The sequence below is a fragment of the Phoxinus phoxinus genome (genome assembly GCF_949152265.1).
Source record: "Phoxinus phoxinus genome assembly, chromosome: 18".
NCBI classification, from domain to species: Eukaryota; Metazoa; Chordata; class Actinopteri; order Cypriniformes; family Leuciscidae; genus Phoxinus; species Phoxinus phoxinus.
Window position 1 is genome coordinate 30,258,405 of NC_136893.1, and position 19,061 is coordinate 30,277,465.

Genomic DNA, 19,061 nt, shown 5'->3' on the forward strand with positions numbered 1-19,061 from the left:
TGGGATTTTTTTTATTTTCTTTTTTTTTTACACCAAAATGATCTGATTTAATGTGACGAATACACGTGACTGCATTAGGTTACGCCAGAGAAAGTCAAATCAAGAGTCGACATAACGGTCAAATAACGGTTTTCTTTTTCTTTGCGGCCGGATCGCATTAAGGGTTTTCTGTTAGAACAGTGTCGTGTTAGCGGTTAATAACTTTAATAACCATTAAATTTAATAACTAATGATCGTTGCGACGGAAGTGAATCAATCAAAACTAACTTTATCTGGACAATAACTTTATTCTAGAATTGCTGTAAAGTCTCTGCTACTGTAATCTCCTATTATCACTGTAAAGCTGCTTTGAAACACTCTATATTGTTAAAAGCGCTGTATAAATGAAGACTTGACTTTTCACAAACACAAAACAACAGACTCCAAACTACAGTAAGGTTCATTTGAAAGAATTATTTGAATATCCTTGATGGGCAGCACTCAGTTGATGATCACACATCTCTCTCTCTAAATGAGTCCGTCTGGGAATATCATGGCTGTCACCAGCAAGCCAAAAGTGCTCCAGCATCCACAGCAGGTGCATAAATATGTCATGTTTCCTCAGCCCATAACCGAAGGGAGATGCAGCCAGATGGAGTGCAAGTGCTAGATTTCATGTAGTATCATTAGTAGGTTAGTTCACCCCTCATTGGTTCACCATCTGCTTCCAATTGAGTCCTCCAGTCTGAGCCAAGCTCCGAGAGATGAGGTGAAATCTATACCATCTGACCCAAATCCCACATTGACTTCGTTCACTTTTCATTAAGCAATGTTTACTGACATTCACAATTCTGTCCTTTACGGGGTTAAAAGAAATCAAAAAGCTAACTAAAAAGTAAGTTCATGCATATATTCTGGATGGACTGAAAATGCTTACCACATATGTCTGTGTGGCAGGACAGTTCTGCGTCCGAGTGTCCCAGACGTTCTTCCTCTGAAGTGTCCTCAGTTTGGGATGAGGAAGGGTATGTCCCTGCTCACCTGATGCTGTCAGTGCTTCACCTGCTCTGCTCCTCATCTGCCATGTTCATGATGAGATGTGTGAAGTGGGCTGGGTTTGAGGATTGCAATTCTTCTTCAGAATGAGTAATGAATGCATGAGTTCATTTTACCTCGTGGCAGACCCAGATGTGCGTGAGAAAATTAATTAAACATGAATTTCAAATCAAGATTTTTAAAGGGAATAGCATAACTTATGAATGGCTCATAGTCTCTGTTTAGCATTCAATTCCAAAATGTTGGTAATATCTACTGAGATGTGTATGTTAACATATGCACATAAAGGTAAAGACTTGCGTGCCTGACCTGAAAATGTGTGTGTGTGTATCGGTTGGAGGGTGTTGACTTTCACATGACATTGGCGCTGTGTAAACGTTGAGTAGCTGCTGATCTCAGACAGGATTCAGCACCAGTGGCGCGTGGACAGCTCCCGCAGGACCGCTTTACATGGACACACTCCTCTCTGGAAGTTTACAACTCCGAGAGCAATCCACGGACACCTCGCGGCAGCACACACGGACACATTCCCTTTGGAAAACAGCCACAATTCACTGTAAGTAGGTGGAAATGATTTTCAGCGTTTCACTGGTTTGAAAATGTTCAAGTGTGTGTTTATGTGCATGCGTTTATGCGTAATAACAATAGTAAATACATCAAAAAATTGACGAAAAAACATAATTGAGAAGCTAGATCGTTCTATCGAAAAAATATATGTTTAAATTGACTGTCATGTTTTGTCTCAGAGACGGCAGATATCTTAGTGTGTGCGCGCGCGCGCGCGTGTGTGTGTCGCCTTCGAATTCAAACCGCGGACTGCGTTTGCAGGGGGAAACAATGATTTCGTGTGATTCGGTGTCTTCAGGTTAACTGAAACTGTGTCGAGATCGATCGGGGGTTTGTGTGGATCTCTACTGTCTGAAATCAGAGACATGGCGACTAACAACACCAAAAACACCGATGGACAAGTTGTGACGGAACTCAACGAGATCACAACTAACGACAAACCCAAATCAGAGGACGCCAAACCAGAGAAGAAGAAGAAAGACATCCCAGTCAGAGAAACTTGGGGTGGGAGATTTGATTTTCTGCTGTCATGTGTGGGCTACGCCATCGGCCTGGGGAACGTGTGGAGATTTCCGTATCTGTGCGGGAAGAACGGCGGAGGTAAGAACGCTTCTCCAAGAGCCAGTGTGTGTGTGTGTGTGTGTGTGTGTGTGTGTGTGTGTGTTGCTGTGCACAGCTCCACTTGGTGCTTTCATGTATTTCTGTGTTGATTCCAGGGGCTTTCTTGATTCCTTATTTTTTGACGCTCTTCTTTGCGGGAGTTCCTCTGTTTTTTCTTGAATGCGCTCTTGGGCAGTACACATCCATTGGCGGCCTTGGGGTTTGGAAACTAGCTCCTATGTTCAAAGGTATATCATTTCTATTCAGCAAAATACGAGCTGGTTTCTTGAAGTGTGTGAGACCTTCAGTAAATGCAACGCGAGGAGATTTAAATGCATGGGTTATGTGTTGTAAGTTTGATATCTGTTGTTCTAAAGATGCTCACAGATCTTCCAGTTTGAAAACAAATGATCTACTAAGGCATCTATAATGCTGCATAAAATGCTGGCTTTGACCAGGTGGTTCACATTCTGCTTTGAATGTAAGTTATAACACAATCTGTCATAACTACAGGTGTTGGTCTTGCTGCCGCTGTTCTCTCATTCTGGCTGAACATTTACTACATTGTCATCATTGCCTGGGCCATTTACTACTTATACAACTCCTTTACCACTGTAAGCATTCCTGGTCACGTGTGCTTCCGTTTATATATATATATATATACACACAGTATATATATATATATATATATTGGCATGTTTAGGTAATTATTCTGGGATATTTATTAAATAAAAAAATGTAAAGCATTGTTCTACTCTTTGTAGGAGCTTCCATGGAAAACTTGTCACAATCCATGGAACACAGACAGATGTTATACAAACTACAGCATAGTAGACACCACCAATCTCACCAGTGCTGTCATGGAGTTTTGGGAGTAAGATTTGATGAAACAAATTGATGTGCATGACCTTCTTTGACCTTTGTACATTAAATTGTCCTGTTGTCAAGTGTAATTGTGTTGCATGATGTGCTTATACAGACGCAATGTGCATCAAATGACCGATGGCTTAGAAAAACCTGGTGAAATTCGTGCTCCACTTGCAATAACACTGGCCATTGCCTGGGTCCTCGTGTACTTCTGTATCTGGAAAGGTGTTAGCTGGACTGGAAAGGTGAGATGTCTTTGTTGGTCTGTCTTCAGGGCTTCGGACTGGAATTTGAGTGAGTTTGTAATCATTTCTCTACATTCATTGTAAAGCACACATGGTTGCAATAAACTGGGGCTCTATGAGTTCCTTGTCCCGTGAAAGCAATGCACAATTTTCTTTTCAAGCATTTACATGCTGAAGAAATACACGTTGGGAATATTTGATGGAGAAACCGATGTTTTGCAGGTGGTTTACTTCTCTGCCACCTACCCGTACTTCATGTTGTTCATCCTGTTTATCCGCGGAGTGTCCCTGCCCGGGGCTAAAGACGGGATCCTGTTCTACATCACTCCGGACTTTGAGAAGCTGAAGGAGTCTGAGGTAACTGCACACGTTTAATCGTTCGAACGAGATCCAACAGACCCAGTCTAGCTGATAAATAGCTTGATTTTCCTTCTTAGGTTTGGCTGGATGCGGCAACACAGATTTTCTTCTCCTATGGTCTGGGTTTAGGCTCCCTCATTGCTCTGGGCAGCTACAACCCTTTCAATAACAATGTGTACAGGTATGACTGACGCATGAGGATCTTTTTAAGAATCAGTTAGTATAAGTTGACCCTGTTTCAGGCCCTAAACTTTGATTTGACCTTTTTTGATGCTGTGAATAATGTTTGCTTGAAAATGTGATCAAGCCTTATAACTGTGACTGACCGCCGTGATGTCCCCTTGTCTTCAGGGCTTCGGCTGGAGTTTGAGTCAGTTCACATGAATAGTGAGAATTACTGTAAAATTAAACAGTTGTTTCTGCATTTGGCTATAATCCATCTTCTCCTGAAATGCCAAATCTATGTGCAGCTTCCAGGTCAGTTAGGCGAAGGTTTTATAGATGCACATTTGAAGACAGAATCCTTTCCCCCTTCTCTTTTTCTGCAGGGATTCGATCATTGTGTGCTGTATAAACTCCTTCACTAGTATGTTTGCTGGATTTGTGATTTTCTCTATTGTGGGCTTCATGTCACATGTCACAAAGAGACCAATAGCTGATGTAGCTGCATCCGGTAATCAGTTCATTTTACACAATATTTTACAATATTTCACTTAAAAAAAAGTTGGATTAGTTGAAATCTCGACATTTCTCTCAGATAACTGAACTGCTCTTTCACAGGTCCCGGTTTGGCATTTTTGGCTTACCCAGAAGCTGTGACGCAGTTGCCCGTCTCACCGCTGTGGGCTATTCTCTTCTTCTCCATGCTGCTGATGCTGGGAATCGACAGTCAGGTGAGAACATCTCGTATTCACGCTCTGACCTAGAAACAGAAGTGAGCGGGATCTGTTTGGTGCTCCAGCATCAGTGGCGGTGTCCCTGGTGGCCACACGAGGAAACATAAGGAGCATTAAAAGACTTAATTAGCCCTGAGCCCAATGCAATCTTTTCATGCGGATTCCTGCCTTTATGGCTACAAGATTTTAAACTGATGCTCTTTATCCCTGAAGCTGCAATCTTCAAATAAACCAAACTGAATCCCAACTCTGTGGTGTAAAATGAGTGTCAATGAGTTGTGCTGGTTTTCTTTGTTTTTGGAAAGTCGTAAAAAAGCTCAAATCTGATTGGATAAGCCATGTTCAAAGTTAGCTGATACACACACCTGTGCTCACAGGTTCATTGAATGCAACAAGAAAGAGGCATGAAAGCGTTGGCCATATAAATGCAGAATAACGTCTCGCTGGACATTGTCTTGCAGTTCTGCACAGTGGAGGGCTTCATCACCGCGCTGGTGGACGAGTTCCCACAGGTGCTCAGGAAGAGGAGAGAGATTTTCATCGCATGTGTTTGCGTTGTGTCCTACGCCATTGGGCTGTCCAATATCACACAGGTATCAGTCTTGAATATGATGAATATGATGTGCACTAATATGACTGCAGGGGTCATGGACTTACACTTGTGCTTCTCTTGTGTTAGGGCGGACTCTACGTGTTTAAACTCTTCGACTACTACTCAGCCAGTGGGATGTGTCTGCTCTTCCTGGTGTTCTTCGAGTGTATCTCAATCTCCTGGTGCTACGGTGAGTCCTTGTTCCGTCCTGCTACACTGTGCTCAACCTCTGCACTGTACAGCATTATAAAACTGGACAGAAATGCTTTGGTCATAGTCATCAATAGTCATCAATAATTCTGTCACGACAAAACTGCATCCAGTGGGACAGGATTACTCTGAACACAACATTACTGTACATCAACGCCATTACTGTTACAAAAATACTTTTGTATACATTTGCATATTGTATATTTTTGTTAATTGCGTGTATATGTGTGCAAATGTGTGTGTGTATGTATGCATGTATGTGCAAAGTTTTTTTTACCACGACAATAAATCTTGAATTTTGAATAGACCAGCCAATGAATGTGTATGTAAGGAAACAGAATTGAATTACAAACTGAAGTTGGTAACCATCATATTTTCAAAGTTGTGACAAGGATGACAAAAATATTGCTTTAGATTATCGTTTTCATTGATATTGATATTCCTTCATTTAGTCCCTCTCGTTCAGCACTACATTGGCCTCGGTCTGTCTTCTATTTCTCAAGCTCTTTCCCCAGTGTATGGTACGGTCATGTGGGATTGCTTCATCACCACTTCCTTTTTTTCTGCCAGTTTCTTGCCATTACGTGGTTATGCACTAGTGTTTGCTGCTGCTGCAGATGTTGAATAGTCTCGTGAGCTTTCTTCTAGAGTCTCTGTACCTTGAGTAACTGAGATTGTTAATTCTGGATATCCCCGATGTGTCTATTGCCATCATTAGTTCTGTTGCTTTCCCTCTGTCCTCAACTAAGGCACTGGTGGGATTTCTCAGTGTTCGCCAGCTTTGCGGTCTGCTAGTCTGATATTTCAGGGAGAGGGCTATTTTTCCATGGATCTTCCTGGCATTTTTCCCATTAATCCAATCTGTCAATCAGCAGCTGCCTTGGAAGTGTATTAGCTCCTCGTCTTTGAGAGTCATGTGTCTGATATACAATGAAGCCTTCACAATTTTGAATCCAGTTCAACCCTTTCTGTCCTTACCATTTGGAAGTTGTGAAGAGGCAAACATGATATCACCCTCTACCATTATTATCACCCCAATGGTCTCTTCACATACTCCTCAATATGGTATCACACATTTTATTTTTGTTTTTTGTTTCTGTTTTTTGGTTGAATGACATTTCCATGTCTTTTTTCTTGATCAGAGGAACTCAAATTTAAATCTTTGTTATCCACTCAAAACTTTTCCACTAAGCTGAGGGTCCACAGGACTATATTACATCTAGATTCTCAATATGATTCTCTCGTCTCGTTAAGTGTTTTTTTTTTTTTCACTTCCATGTTTAATGGATAATTTTGCTCAAAATACATTTGCTTTGATGATTTATAGCGGTGCTTATTGTCAGCACTCTTAACAATCGTCACCATCGGTGTAAATATCGCACATGCCGTAGGTTTGGTTCTTTTGGTAAGAATGTCTTCTAGTCTTTTGCGAATGCACAATTTTCCATGTCAACCTTAGTTTTCTTCAGATCTGACAAATTGGCCATTGTCAGCTCTTCCGACATTTACTATTTTGCTAACGAGACTTGACAAAACTAATAACCTACCTGAGATATGTCAATGTCTCTGCATTAGGACCGGAGAGTGATGTCATAGTTTATGACATGCTACTCAGGGGTGCGTTTCCCGAAAGCATCGTTAGCCAACTATGGTCGCAAGTCATTATCAGCATAGTTCAACGATTTGGTGTATCCCGAAACCATCGTTCCAACGAACGTTCGCAAACAGCATCGCAAACTTGTGTGGTTGGAGCGACATCTCTCGAGCTGTGGTTAGAAGCAGAGTTTCTAGTTTACATGAGATGTAGACTGAATAAATCCTTATCTTCAGCAAAATAAGCAAGCTGACATTCAGTACAACCCGTGTTATTTATTTAGAATACATAGAAATGTAATTTACGTTCTCTTTGTCAAGAGATTTAAAGCACCGTTTTTGAAGACTGCGCATGTGCGAACGTGCTCTACTATGTAAGAACGACCCAAATACTGAGTCTGGTAATAAAGCAAAATAACTGAGAACAATTAGAAATGGTCTTCAGATGCCATGTCTGTAACTTATATGACAAAATCTAGCGTTAATTCGATCTCAAACAGATTAATGAAAATAAGTTATTAGTCCACCACGTGCGAGACGTCATAAACCAACGTAGTTGAACAATACTTTGCGACATACGGTTTCGGTCGTGACTAGATAGTTGATTTCTCCAACGATGCATCGTACTATGGTAGTTAAGCAGCGAGCGATATAGTTGTACGGGAAACGTACCCGATTGGCCGCTGTGAAAGTTCTTTTTGCTTTTTTTACACTATCATAATTTTTTTTACAAAAGCTGTCACTAGGGTGGGACCCTTTCAGAAGGTCTGACATGTACCATTTAGGCACTAATATGTATCGTTTAGGTATAGTATTAATATGCAAACTCTAGAGATAAATAAGATACACAAGTATACCTTTTAAAAGGGTTCTATAATGGGGTTACTGTAGCTTAATCCACAAGGAAGATGGGTGATGCTTGATATACTATTTTTATTAACACGGAGATAACTCAAACACAACAATCCATAAACGTTAAAGTGTTTGTTCACCCAAAAATAAAAATTCTGTCAATGTAATGTTATGAAGCGACAAGAATATATTTGTGTGCAAAACCCCCCAAAATGAACTGCTTTATTCTACAATTTTTTCTCTTCTGTGTCAGATCTCCTACTCTATTTGTGTAGTAAACACAGAACAGCGCTTCGGCTAACTATTGTCCGACGCTGTTCACATGAGCACAACGACACGTGTGTGAAGCTGATGTAGGAGCCGGCCAATACTGAGCCAGCGTTCTGACGTCTAACTGTGAATAGCGTAGAAGATCTGACACATAAGAGAAGAAATTGTTGAATAAAGTCATTATTTTGGGGCTTTTTTGTGCACAAAAATAATTCTCGTCGCTTAATAACATTAAGGTTGAACAACTGTAGTCACATGGACTATTTTAACAGTGTCTTTACTACCTTTCTGGACCTTGAAAGTTGCAAAGACGTGGAGGGATCAGAACGCTCTCGGATTTCATCACAAATATCTTACTTTGTCTTCTGAAGATGAACGAAGGTCTTACATGACTTGAGTCATGAGTAATTAATGACAGAATTAAAATTTTTGGGTGAACTAACCCTTTAACAAGAAAAAGAACTGAGGAAGACTGAAGGCTGAAACACACAGAGAAGGGTAATCAACAGAACAGGGAACAGGTGTGGACGAATTAGTGACCATGGCAACTAATGAATGACTAAACCATAGACTGTAAAAAAAGATGGACGACGCTCCTTCACTCTCTTCCATTGTAGAAAAGTGAAGCCGCCAATGTCCCAATATGTGCTGATATCTTTACTGAACAATAGTGAGTGTGAAGCTGAACACTTCCGCTGAATCGGTTAGTACAGTTTATTACAGAACAACTGTCATTTGATTGTTTAGTTTGTCTCATGTCCCATTAGATTACATCACTTTTCAGGACTTGTGCTGCACACTTGGACTAAACAGTAATAATAAATTAAACTCAGACAAGCTCAGTACCGACTTGTTTTCCGTCAGCTTATTTTCGTGAATTGGAATGGTTGCAAAGGATTGTGGGGGATTTAAGGCCGCGAAGGATACATCTGATGCATCCATTAATACAGGCCGAAAGAAAGGCGCGAAACAAAGGCTGCCTTCCTAGATCCTTCACATGGAGATGGCCTTCAGCGACGTTTGCTGACGTGGCAGCCGAGATATGCAGCTTCTGTTTAAGCAAAACCTATATGCTTATGCTGCATCTCAAATTGCTTACTGTAAAGTAGGTACTACATTTGGTTTGAAACTTCACGACTGTTAAAAAAAAGTTTGTTCTATTTAGTATGGATGTGTTTAGTATGGATGTGTTTAGTATGAATGACATTTGGACGTACTACATCCGCCATGGTGTCACTGTCATGTGACCTTCGGTGTCAGCTGGCGGTGCGTGTACTACTCGTCTCCAAGTGTAGATTGAACTCACACTTCTGAATCTCAGCAGAAGTACTTCATCCGAGGACTTTTCACCTACTGTTTTTCAAATACTACGTTTCGGAAATACTACTTTGTTGGCATACTGTTTTTTCGCATAATTTATAGTCAGTGTTAAGCTTGCAACTCAAAACATTGAATTAATAACTCATTACTCATAATATTATTACTTTATTGCTTTCTGGCAACCGTAATTCGTTACACTGCTTGTTATATTACTTTTCAGTTACACCACACAGAAGTGGCAATTGCTCATTTTCTCCTCAAAATTCTGACTTCGTATGTGTGCCTCTTTGTGAATGTTAGGGTATATTTAAATGATTTAGTTTGTATTTCTTTAGACAGAATCATCATATCATGGGATTTGACTCAATCATATTACGTGCTCATCATAACCTGCCCTGTCTCTTCCTATGACGAAGTTCCACAATACTTCTGCGTTCTTTTCCATACATACAGTACCAGTCCGGAGAAACGTTTCTATACATGAAACATGAAGCAAATAAACACACGATTACGATAGCATATGATTTGTCATATGATTTGCATTCTAAAATGCTACAAATAGGATAATTCACCTTTTACCCAGATACGATTATATTTCATGATGTATGTTGTCCAAAGAATTCACATAAGGTCATAAGAAATGTTTTGTTTTCTAGATTTTTGCATATAACAGGTGGATATATAGTATATCGGGATAAAAGCGATATGGATGGGCAAGCCATGTAATGCCAGAGTAAAGTAATCCCACAACTTTCTTTTGACAATGCTGTTCTTGTCATCTTTTCTCCTGACAAAATCAAAGTGATGTCCATATTTCCAGCCGCTGAATGTAAGCTTTTACATATTCCAAGCTAGTTTGCAGCACCGGTGACATCACGTGCAAGATTACGAAATGAATCTAGGAATGATTGGATTGTTGGATTTCAAACCAGTAGAGGAGGCAAAAAAAAAATAACATTGCAACAAGCTATTTTTATGTAATAAGAAATTACTGAAAGTAACTAATATTATTTCTGAAATCTTATTAGAAACTAGTTACTACTAGTTGCTGCAAAAAGTAATCTTACTACTGTTACCCATTGATAGTAACACATTACTGCCCAACTCTGAATGTTTCAAGTATTCGATTTCGGACACAAGAAATGTCTCGGTTCGGATTGTATTGAGTATCCCTGAATCCTCAGCACTGCTACAAAAGATGAATGGATTGATAGATGGATGTATTCCAGTCTATCCGTCAATCCAGTTGCTGCAATATAGTTGCAGTGAATTGATCTAATCCCTATAAAATTTCATGTAATTTCAGGTGTGAACAAGTTTTATGATAACATCCAGGAAATGATTGGATACAAGCCTTGTGTATGGTGGAAACTGTGCTGGGTTTTCTTCACCCCTCTAGTTGTTGCTGTAAGTAACCTACTTTATTCTTTTTAATGTGATTTTTTTTAATGTGTTCTAAAAGCTCTTGCCATTTTTGTGACAAACATTAAAATAAATGGATAAAATTAGAGTATACTTGTTAGCCTTTGAATACCCCCCCCCCCCCCCCAAAAAAAAACCTGGACTGTAAGACAAAGTTAAAGTTAGTCAAGTGTTCACACTTATTTATCGAGCACTTTATAATATACAGATCGTTTCTAAGCAGCTTCACATTAATAAACAGGAAAATAATACTGTTAATGTGGCAAAGTACATAAATACTATATTATAAGTTAAATTTAGCTATAAGCAGCTCTACTAAATGCAACAGTGTCATTATTCAGCTCGAGTCAGTTCAATGTTGATGCAATTCAGTTCAATAACAGTACAGATGTTGCAAGGTTAGTCATTGTCCAGCTCAGTTCAGTTCAAAATTAGATGTCTTGCAATAGTTTCAGTGCCAGTAAATCAGCTATTCATTATCAAAGTTTTTATTTGCACATAAAAATTAGACAAAAATTCAAGATGCTTCTTCCAGTACCAAAAGTAAAAAGCCTCTATTGTTGTTTCCAGCAAGCAGCGTTCCAAGATGTTTCCCTCTGATTCATTATATTCACATGTTAATCAAAACGACCAAACTGTCACGTTTAGTGTTAGTTCATGTTTGCCTGTTAATTTGACCCAGTTTTCCCAGTGTGTCTCTTTGATTCAGTATCCTGTTCACCTGTGCCTCATTACTCATGTCTTGTTTCCTTGATATAGGCCCTGTTTACACGAGAACGCTCGCAGGTGAAAACGTAAAAATATTTTATCAGATGTGCCTTTCGTTTAGACAGCGACGGCGTTTTTGGGGCTTAAAAACGCAAAAAAGTGAATCCACCCTCCAGAGTGGAAATCTTAAAAATGCTCCACCGTCGCATTCACGTCTAAAGGGTAAAAACGCAGAAGTCTGCTAGACAGTGAAGGCACCGATCTGCTCACGGTGGCTCTCGTCACGTACGCGATTACGTCACAGGCATGCGTCAGTACAGGAAAATAACAAAACATTAACAAACTAAAATATAGTATTAATTGCATTGACAAAAAAAAAAAACTCAAAAAACATGACAAACTGTGTCAGCGTCTCTTTCACTTTCAGTGCTTCACATCGCCACCTAGCCGCCTGGAGTGCACACTACATCCAATTTCACACACTTTTGCGTCACCATATGCACGCAGATTTCCCCCCCATAACGCTTGTCTAAACGCAGAATAAAAAGTGATAACGCAACGCCACTTTTTGTCTTCGATCGTTTCCGTGTAAACATAGCCTTAGTCCCTGTGTATTTAATCCCTGTGTATTAAGCCCTGTGTATTAAGCCCTGTGTTTAGTCCTGTTTAGTTGTCTGTCGTTGTCCGTATTATATGTTGGTTGTTCTGTGTCTGAGCTGTTCCTGTCTGTGAGAATCATGAGTGTTTTGGTTCATTTTGAGTTTGTTCAATAAAAGCCTGCTGCATATAGATCCTGCATGTGACAAAACAACAGACCTTTAAAATATAGATCTAGCACTGCTTTTGCCTGGAAGGGTCTCAACTTTGTGGAATACTCTGTTGAGTTCTGCCATCTTGCCATTCTCTCCCCCTATGATGACAAAACCCTCACAACACTATATTGGATCGGGGCCAACTACTACCACCCAGTGGAACTTCCAGACACCCGAGGACTTCCCTGGAGGGAGGCCATTCTCAAGTGTCTGGAAGACATGTACCCCCGATCCAGAAAACCGCCAGCTCCAGAGTCTCGTCCCCTCATGGCCACCGCCACGCCTGAGTTCTCGGGGTCAATATGACCGCCGCCACGCCTGAGCTGTCGGTCAAGATGGCCACCGCTACGCCTGAGCTCTCGGGGTTAAGATGACCGCCGCCACGCCTGAGCTCTCGGTCAAGATGGCCACCGCTACGCCTGAGCTCTCGGGGTCAAGATGACCGCCGCCACGCCTGAGCTCTCGGTCAAGATGGCCGCCGCAGCACCTGAGCCCTCTGCCAAGATGGCCGCCGCCACGCCTGAGCCCTCTGCCAATATGGCCGCCGCCACAACAGAGCCCAGAGGTGACTCTGTCTCCCATCAAGAGTCCAAAGGAGACTCCGTCTCCAGTCAAGAGTCCAGAGGTAACTCCGTCTCCCGTCAAGAGTCCAGAGAAACACCGTCACCCGTCAAGAGTCCAGAGGTAACTCCCTCTCCAGTCAAGAGTCCAGAAGTAACTCTGTCTCCAGTCAAGAGTCCAGAGGTAACTCCATCTCCAGTCAAGAGTCCAGGGGTAACTCCGTCTCCCGTCAAGAGTCCAGAGGTAACTCCGTCTCCCGTCAAGAGTCCAGTGCTAACTCCGTCTCCAGTCAAGAGTCCAGTGGTAACTCCGTCTCCCGACAAGAGTCCAGAGGTAACTCCGTCTCCAGTCAAGAGTCTAGTGGTAACTCCGTCTCCCGTCAAGAGTCCAGAGGTAACTCCGTCTCCCGTCAAGAGTCCAGTGCTAACTCCGTCTCCAGTCAAGAGTCTAGTGGTAACTCCGTCTCCCGTCAAGAGTCCAGAGGTAACTCCGTCTCCCGTCAAGAGTCCAGTGCTAACTCCGTCTCCAGTCAAGAGTCCAGTGGTAACTCCGTCTCCCGACAAGAGTCCAGAGGTAACTCCGTCTCCAGTCAAGAGTCTAGTGGTAACTCCGTCTCCCATCAAGTGTCCAGAGGTAACTCCATCTCCCGTCAAGAGTCCAGAGGTAACTCTGTCTCCCGTCAAGAGTCCGGAGGTAACAATGTCTCCCGTCAAGAGTCCAGAGGTAACTCTGTCTCCCGTCAAGAGTCCAGAGGTAACTCCAGTCTCCGTCCAGTGTCCAGGGACGACTCCAGTCCCCGTCCAGTGTCCAGGGACGACTCCAGTCCCCATCCAGTGTCCAGAGACGATTCCAGTCCCCGTCCAGTGTCTAGAGACAACTCCAGTCCCCAAGCTCACCCCAGAGAGGCCTTCAGTCCCCGAGCTCACCCTATAATCCCACTGGCCTACAAACGCCTAGCTCCCCCCAAGAAAATCTGCTATATGACCTGGGTCCCTGGGCAAGGCCACGAAGGCGGATCATCTCAGATCTCCCGAGTTGCCGGCTCCGTCCTGGTCTCCCGAGTTGCCCTGGAGACTTCCTTCGCTGAGTAAGCCATGCCCTCGTCAGCCTCCAGGACAACCAGCCTTCCACCCTTGTTGATGTAATATGTCACAAGGCCGTGCCTTGTGGGAGGGGTTGTGTTCTGTCACGTTTAGTGTTTGTTAGTTCATGTTTGCCTGTTAATTTGACCCAGTTTTCCCAGTGTGTCTCTTTGATTCAGTATCCTGTTCACCTGTGCCTCGTTAGTCATGTCTGCTGTGTCTTGTTTCCTTAATTTAGTCCCTGTGTTTGTCCTGTCAAGTTGTCTGTCGTTGTCCGTATTATATGTTGGTTGTTCTGTGCCTGAGCTGTTCTGAGTGTTTTGGTAAATTTTGAGTTTGTTCAATAAAAGCCTGCTGCATATAGATCCTGCATCCTCTCTGCTTCAACCTGCATGTGGCACAAACATGATCCATGGTGGTTTATGGTAAATAAAAATTAACTTTACAGCTTGATACCTAACACAAACCTAAATTAGCAATTATATTTATGATAGAGCAAACTATTAAGGGTTTATTTGCCATAAAACATTTTACTACACCATTATTTGTCCCATTGACTCAGTTTACAGGGTATCCGGTGTAATTACAGCTGTAATACATTTATGTAATGATAATCATACTGCTGACCTTCCCCTACACTTTAACCCACACTTAAATCTACCCATACCAGCAAACCATCCCCTAACCTTACCCATATCCCACCTCATTAGCACAGTAGCTACGTTGTACTTACTTTTTGATGCAAGTACATAGTAGGTAACAACACCTAATATAAAGCGGCAGCATGTTTCTAAAGTCTTGTAGTCTTCACTATAAAAGTAATAATAGTTACAGATTATGGTGTACCGTAATTGTGTGAAAACTGCAGTATTTTTAAACAGAGCTTTCCTGCAGGGTGTGTTCCTCTTCAGCGCGGTGCAAATGGTTCCTCTTAAAATGAACAACTATGTGTTCCCTAAATGGGGGCAAGGAGTGGGCTGGCTCATGGCTTTATCCTCTATGGTTCTCATTCCTGGTTATATGGTCTACATGTTCTTCACCCTGAAGGGGACATATAAGGAGGTAACTGTTCTTATTTATGTATAAAATAATGAACAATGTTAACACAGGCATTACATGGTATATCTGTGCTCACTGGTGCTGGTTCTGGGGCCTTATTTCAGCGGATCAGGATAATGCTGCAGCCTCCAGCAGTGAGGCGTGCTCAGGAGAACGGGCCAGAGCAACAGCAGCTTCAGTCACTGCCACAGTTGCCGGAGCAATCACTGCAACAACCGCAGCAACCGGACCAGGCACAGCAGCAACCCCAATCACCGCAGCAACCACAATCACCACAGCAACCGCAATCACCACAGCAACCGCAACAACCGCAATTACCGCAGCAACCGCAATCACAGCAACAACCGCAATTACCGCAGCAACCGCAATCTCCGCAATCACCGCAATCACCGCAACAACCGCAATTACCGCAGCAAACGCAATCACCGCAACAACCACAACAACCGCAATCACCACAACAACCGCAATCACCACAACAACCGGACCAGGCACAGCAGCAACCACAATCACCGCAGCCAGAGCCGCAGCCTCCATCTCAGTCTCAGCCTCCGTCACAGCCTCCATCTCAGCCTCCGTCACAGCCGCAGCCTCCGTCACAGCCGCAGGCTGATAGTTCATCTCCAACTAACCCTGGTAGCGATGCCAATGTCTAAAAGCAGTAGAGGTGAACCCCAGCAGAGAGCAATCAAAGATTAACAGCACAGAAGACTTCCATGTTTATACAGTAATAGAATCATCTACCTCCAGGGGTCATAAATAATCAAACTAAACATAAAATGTGACAAAAAATTATTAAAAACCAAACAAACAAAAAAGACTTGCATTTGGAAAACTTACACACAAACACAAACTCTGTAAGCTTTCCAAATGTGAAGCAACGAGTGTCAGTGTTAAAAAAATTAATTATACTATGTATTATGTGAATTTGTCTCTACTAAGGTTATACTGTGAGTTAGATTTAAGGACAGTGCATTGTTTTGCAATGCATAAGCTATTTATGTGCGGTATAAACAGTTTCTATGTTGCACTGGGACAAAGCAGGAGTCCATTATTATGATTATGTTGTATTGTGGGTTATTTGGAAAAACCAAGGTGCACCAAGCAAGCCCTGTGTCCGAAGCACAATTCATTTCTATTCGGTAGAGCCCTTGGATGACCCATTATATGTTGTTGAATATCTTTGTTGAGAGAGACTGTTACTATCTTTTTCTTTTCCAAGCTAAAAAAGATAAAATACTTGTATGTGATTTTTTTAATTATTTTTAGAATGCTTTGTACTTTACTGTTGAGACCAAGGACCAAAATCATAGACTAAAGCAAAAACGAATCTATGCCTGGCAGTGTGTAGTTTGTAAAGCACAGGGTACAAAAACACAGAAAATGAGAACACCGCAAAACACAGGGTGAACATTTTTGCCGATTATTCTACAGATTACTGATGAGTGCTGTCAATTCAGTGTCCTGTTTACATGTCCCCTCAGGAAAAAAAAAACTCAGATATGTCTCTGACCCTGAGTGCATATCAGCTCCTTAAGCCTGTGATTTATGTAGTCGCAATTTGCATGACCATTAGCTACTTCATGTGCCAAAATGTTGAATTGTTAAAACAAAGCACAAATGCACACACGAACTGGCCACTCGAAAACAATGGTTTACACTATACTATATTGTGCCATACCTTTTTGAAAAAGGATACAAAATACTTCTTAATAGTTAATACCATATTTTAAGTAAGTAGCATATGCTAAAATATAATTAGCCCCGCCCCCCCAGCACAAACTAGAGTACAGAGACTTCTCCGACGACAGAGCAATGATGTGAGGACAGTTTCCGTCAAAGGCAGCTACACGTAAAAAGCATTCGGTCATGTTAAACATGTTTACTAAGAGGAGATGCGTACCTACAGAAAATGTGAAATGTCCTGTGAGTTTTGTACAAAGATACTTTACTGCAGTTTTATCTGGAACTTTATTGTAAAATTGTATTGTGTAAAACATGTAACCGTGAATGTCTGTACTCCATTAAGTTTTTTGTCTAAATGTTGAAATATTTGAAAAACAATTGCTGTTTTCTGCAATAATATTTTGAGCTCTGAAGCACATACCTTATGGAAATTATGAGTGATGATTATAAAAAGGATTATAAAACAAATAGGATTTATGTCTCGTAAGAAATAATATTGTTTTGTATATTTTTAACTGTTACACTGCCTAAAATTATTACATAGGACATGTATGTAAATGGTGTCATATGAAAAAGCACGATTGTTATGTAAAATGTATGAATAAACAGAAAATATTCGTAGTCTATAATCTGTGCGTTGATTCTCAGTCTTCACTAGAAGCCATTCATTAGGAGTCTGTATGACAGCCCAATTGTTTCAAACAGAATCCCTTTAAAATGCTACGAATTAAGACATCAAAGAATAAACTACAGTCAGTAACCAATAAGCAGTAATTAACTGGGCCGAAAGAATGAACATGTTCAAAATAAAGAGGCCCTAATGAATGGACATGACATAAACTCCAGCTCTTTCTGTTGTATTATTATGTTTTGCAGGTACTCAGTCTCATGAGCAATTATCAAAGGAAAGAAACAATATGCAGAATACAGAGTAGTGTTAGCATTTCAACAAACACGTTGCCAGTTGAACAGTCATCAAGCTTAATCAGAAACAAATGAACCAACCAGTGAATTAATGCCCCCTGAAATCAAAGTTTTTAAGTTTTTTAGCTTTTAGTATTAATATGTTAAGCCTAAGGTTATGAATAAGCTGGTCTGTTCCAAACCAATGCCAAAATTCGCATTTAGGAGATATAAGCATTCAAAACTTACAGTCCCACACTTCCTACCTGACTCCTGCAATTTCTCGCTAATTTTATTCTCCAGTGATTCTTCTTCTTCTTCGTCATTCCTCTGCCAGTTTCTCCAGCGTCTGATCCCTTCTTTCTCCTGGTCCTTCGTGTGTGTGCTCCGTCTGCTTCAGCCATCCACAATATCCTGCACCTGTAACCCCGGATTTCCACCAACTGCGGAACGGCTGCGGATCGGCTCCGCTGCGTGTCGGCTCCGTGCTCCGCTGTCCTTCAATACCCACCAGGTCCGGATTTGTTGCGGAACGGCTGCGGCCGAGGACCCACGAGATCTCGCTAATTTACGTGTGATCGCGCGTTATGTTAAAACATGTTACGTGTGTATGTTAAAACAGGTGTCTGAAAAAAATCTTCAACAGGCCTGTCTCCGCCCATTATGATGTTTTCAAGGTGTAGAGTAGGGAAATATGATCCGCCATGATCACGGTGTATTTTATTTTGAAAATTAAACAGATCTTTTATTTTGTTTTGGTTTGTTCTGTTTTTTGCTCGACTTCCTGTCCTGCGCACTCTGCCCTGTAGTGCTGCGGAGCTCTCCGGCATCCGGCAAAAATAGAAGCTCTGCGTATCAGCTCCGGAGGGCTGCGGATCGCCGGAGTCGGAACGCAGCCGTTCCGCAGTCAGTGAAAATACACACATTGACTTTAATGGAAACCTATTGACTCTGCCACCGTTCCGGAGCAGATCCGCAGCCGTTCCGCAGTTGGTGGAAATTAGGGGTCAGACAAAGACTTTCCATTACCATCCATCTCAAATCAACTTTAACTCTCATTGTCCTGTTCACTCACCTGTGTCCCACCATTATGCTCTGTGCTGCTGAATAAAGAACTTATTGCATTTCTCTTTTTCCGAGTCTGTGTTCCGTAACAGAAGACTGAACATAACGATTACAGCTATCCCCTGTATCCCCCATCCCCTGGACCAGTTATACACTCTCTCTCAGAATGCCCGTCCCTTTGCCGAATTTACTGAGGTGTTCCTGGAGCTATTTTTTCTGGATGATATGAAAATGACACTTTTTCATGCAGGTTTGGACGAACCATTGTATTCATAAATGCACTGGATAACTAGCAACTAACATGTGCCCTCCTGCTGAGCCGGTCCACTCCCGAAAAACTGATCATCCTTCTTATTAAG

The 19,061-nt window shown here is 41.7% G+C and overlaps 1 protein-coding gene across 1 annotated transcript; it reads left to right on the top strand.

The window, feature by feature from the left end:
- The first annotated feature begins 1,118 nt into the window (after window positions 1-1,118).
- slc6a1a (solute carrier family 6 member 1a) lies at window positions 1,119-17,362 on the top strand. Its single transcript, XM_079587665.1, has 15 exons — window positions 1,119-1,591; window positions 1,901-2,202; window positions 2,319-2,450; window positions 2,716-2,816; window positions 2,967-3,076; window positions 3,182-3,314; window positions 3,537-3,671; window positions 3,752-3,855; window positions 4,223-4,347; window positions 4,455-4,567; window positions 5,032-5,163; window positions 5,250-5,352; window positions 10,714-10,814; window positions 14,887-15,054; window positions 15,156-17,362. The coding sequence occupies exons 2-15, from the start codon at window positions 1,968-1,970 to the stop codon at window positions 15,702-15,704; spliced, it is 2,241 nt and encodes a 746-aa protein (XP_079443791.1). The 5' UTR covers window positions 1,119-1,591; window positions 1,901-1,967; the 3' UTR covers window positions 15,705-17,362.
- The last annotated feature ends 1,699 nt before the right edge of the window (window positions 17,363-19,061 follow it).

Coding starts and splice junctions, on each gene's coding strand:
- slc6a1a (XM_079587665.1), top strand. CDS start 1,968: ATGGCGACTAACAACACCAAAAACACCGATGGACAAGTTGTGACGGAA. Junction 2,203..2,318: donor GTGCGGGAAGAACGGCGGAG/GTAAGAACGCTT, acceptor TGTTGATTCCAG/GGGCTTTCTTGATTCCTTAT. Junction 10,815..14,886: donor TCACCCCTCTAGTTGTTGCT/GTAAGTAACCTA, acceptor GCTTTCCTGCAG/GGTGTGTTCCTCTTCAGCGC.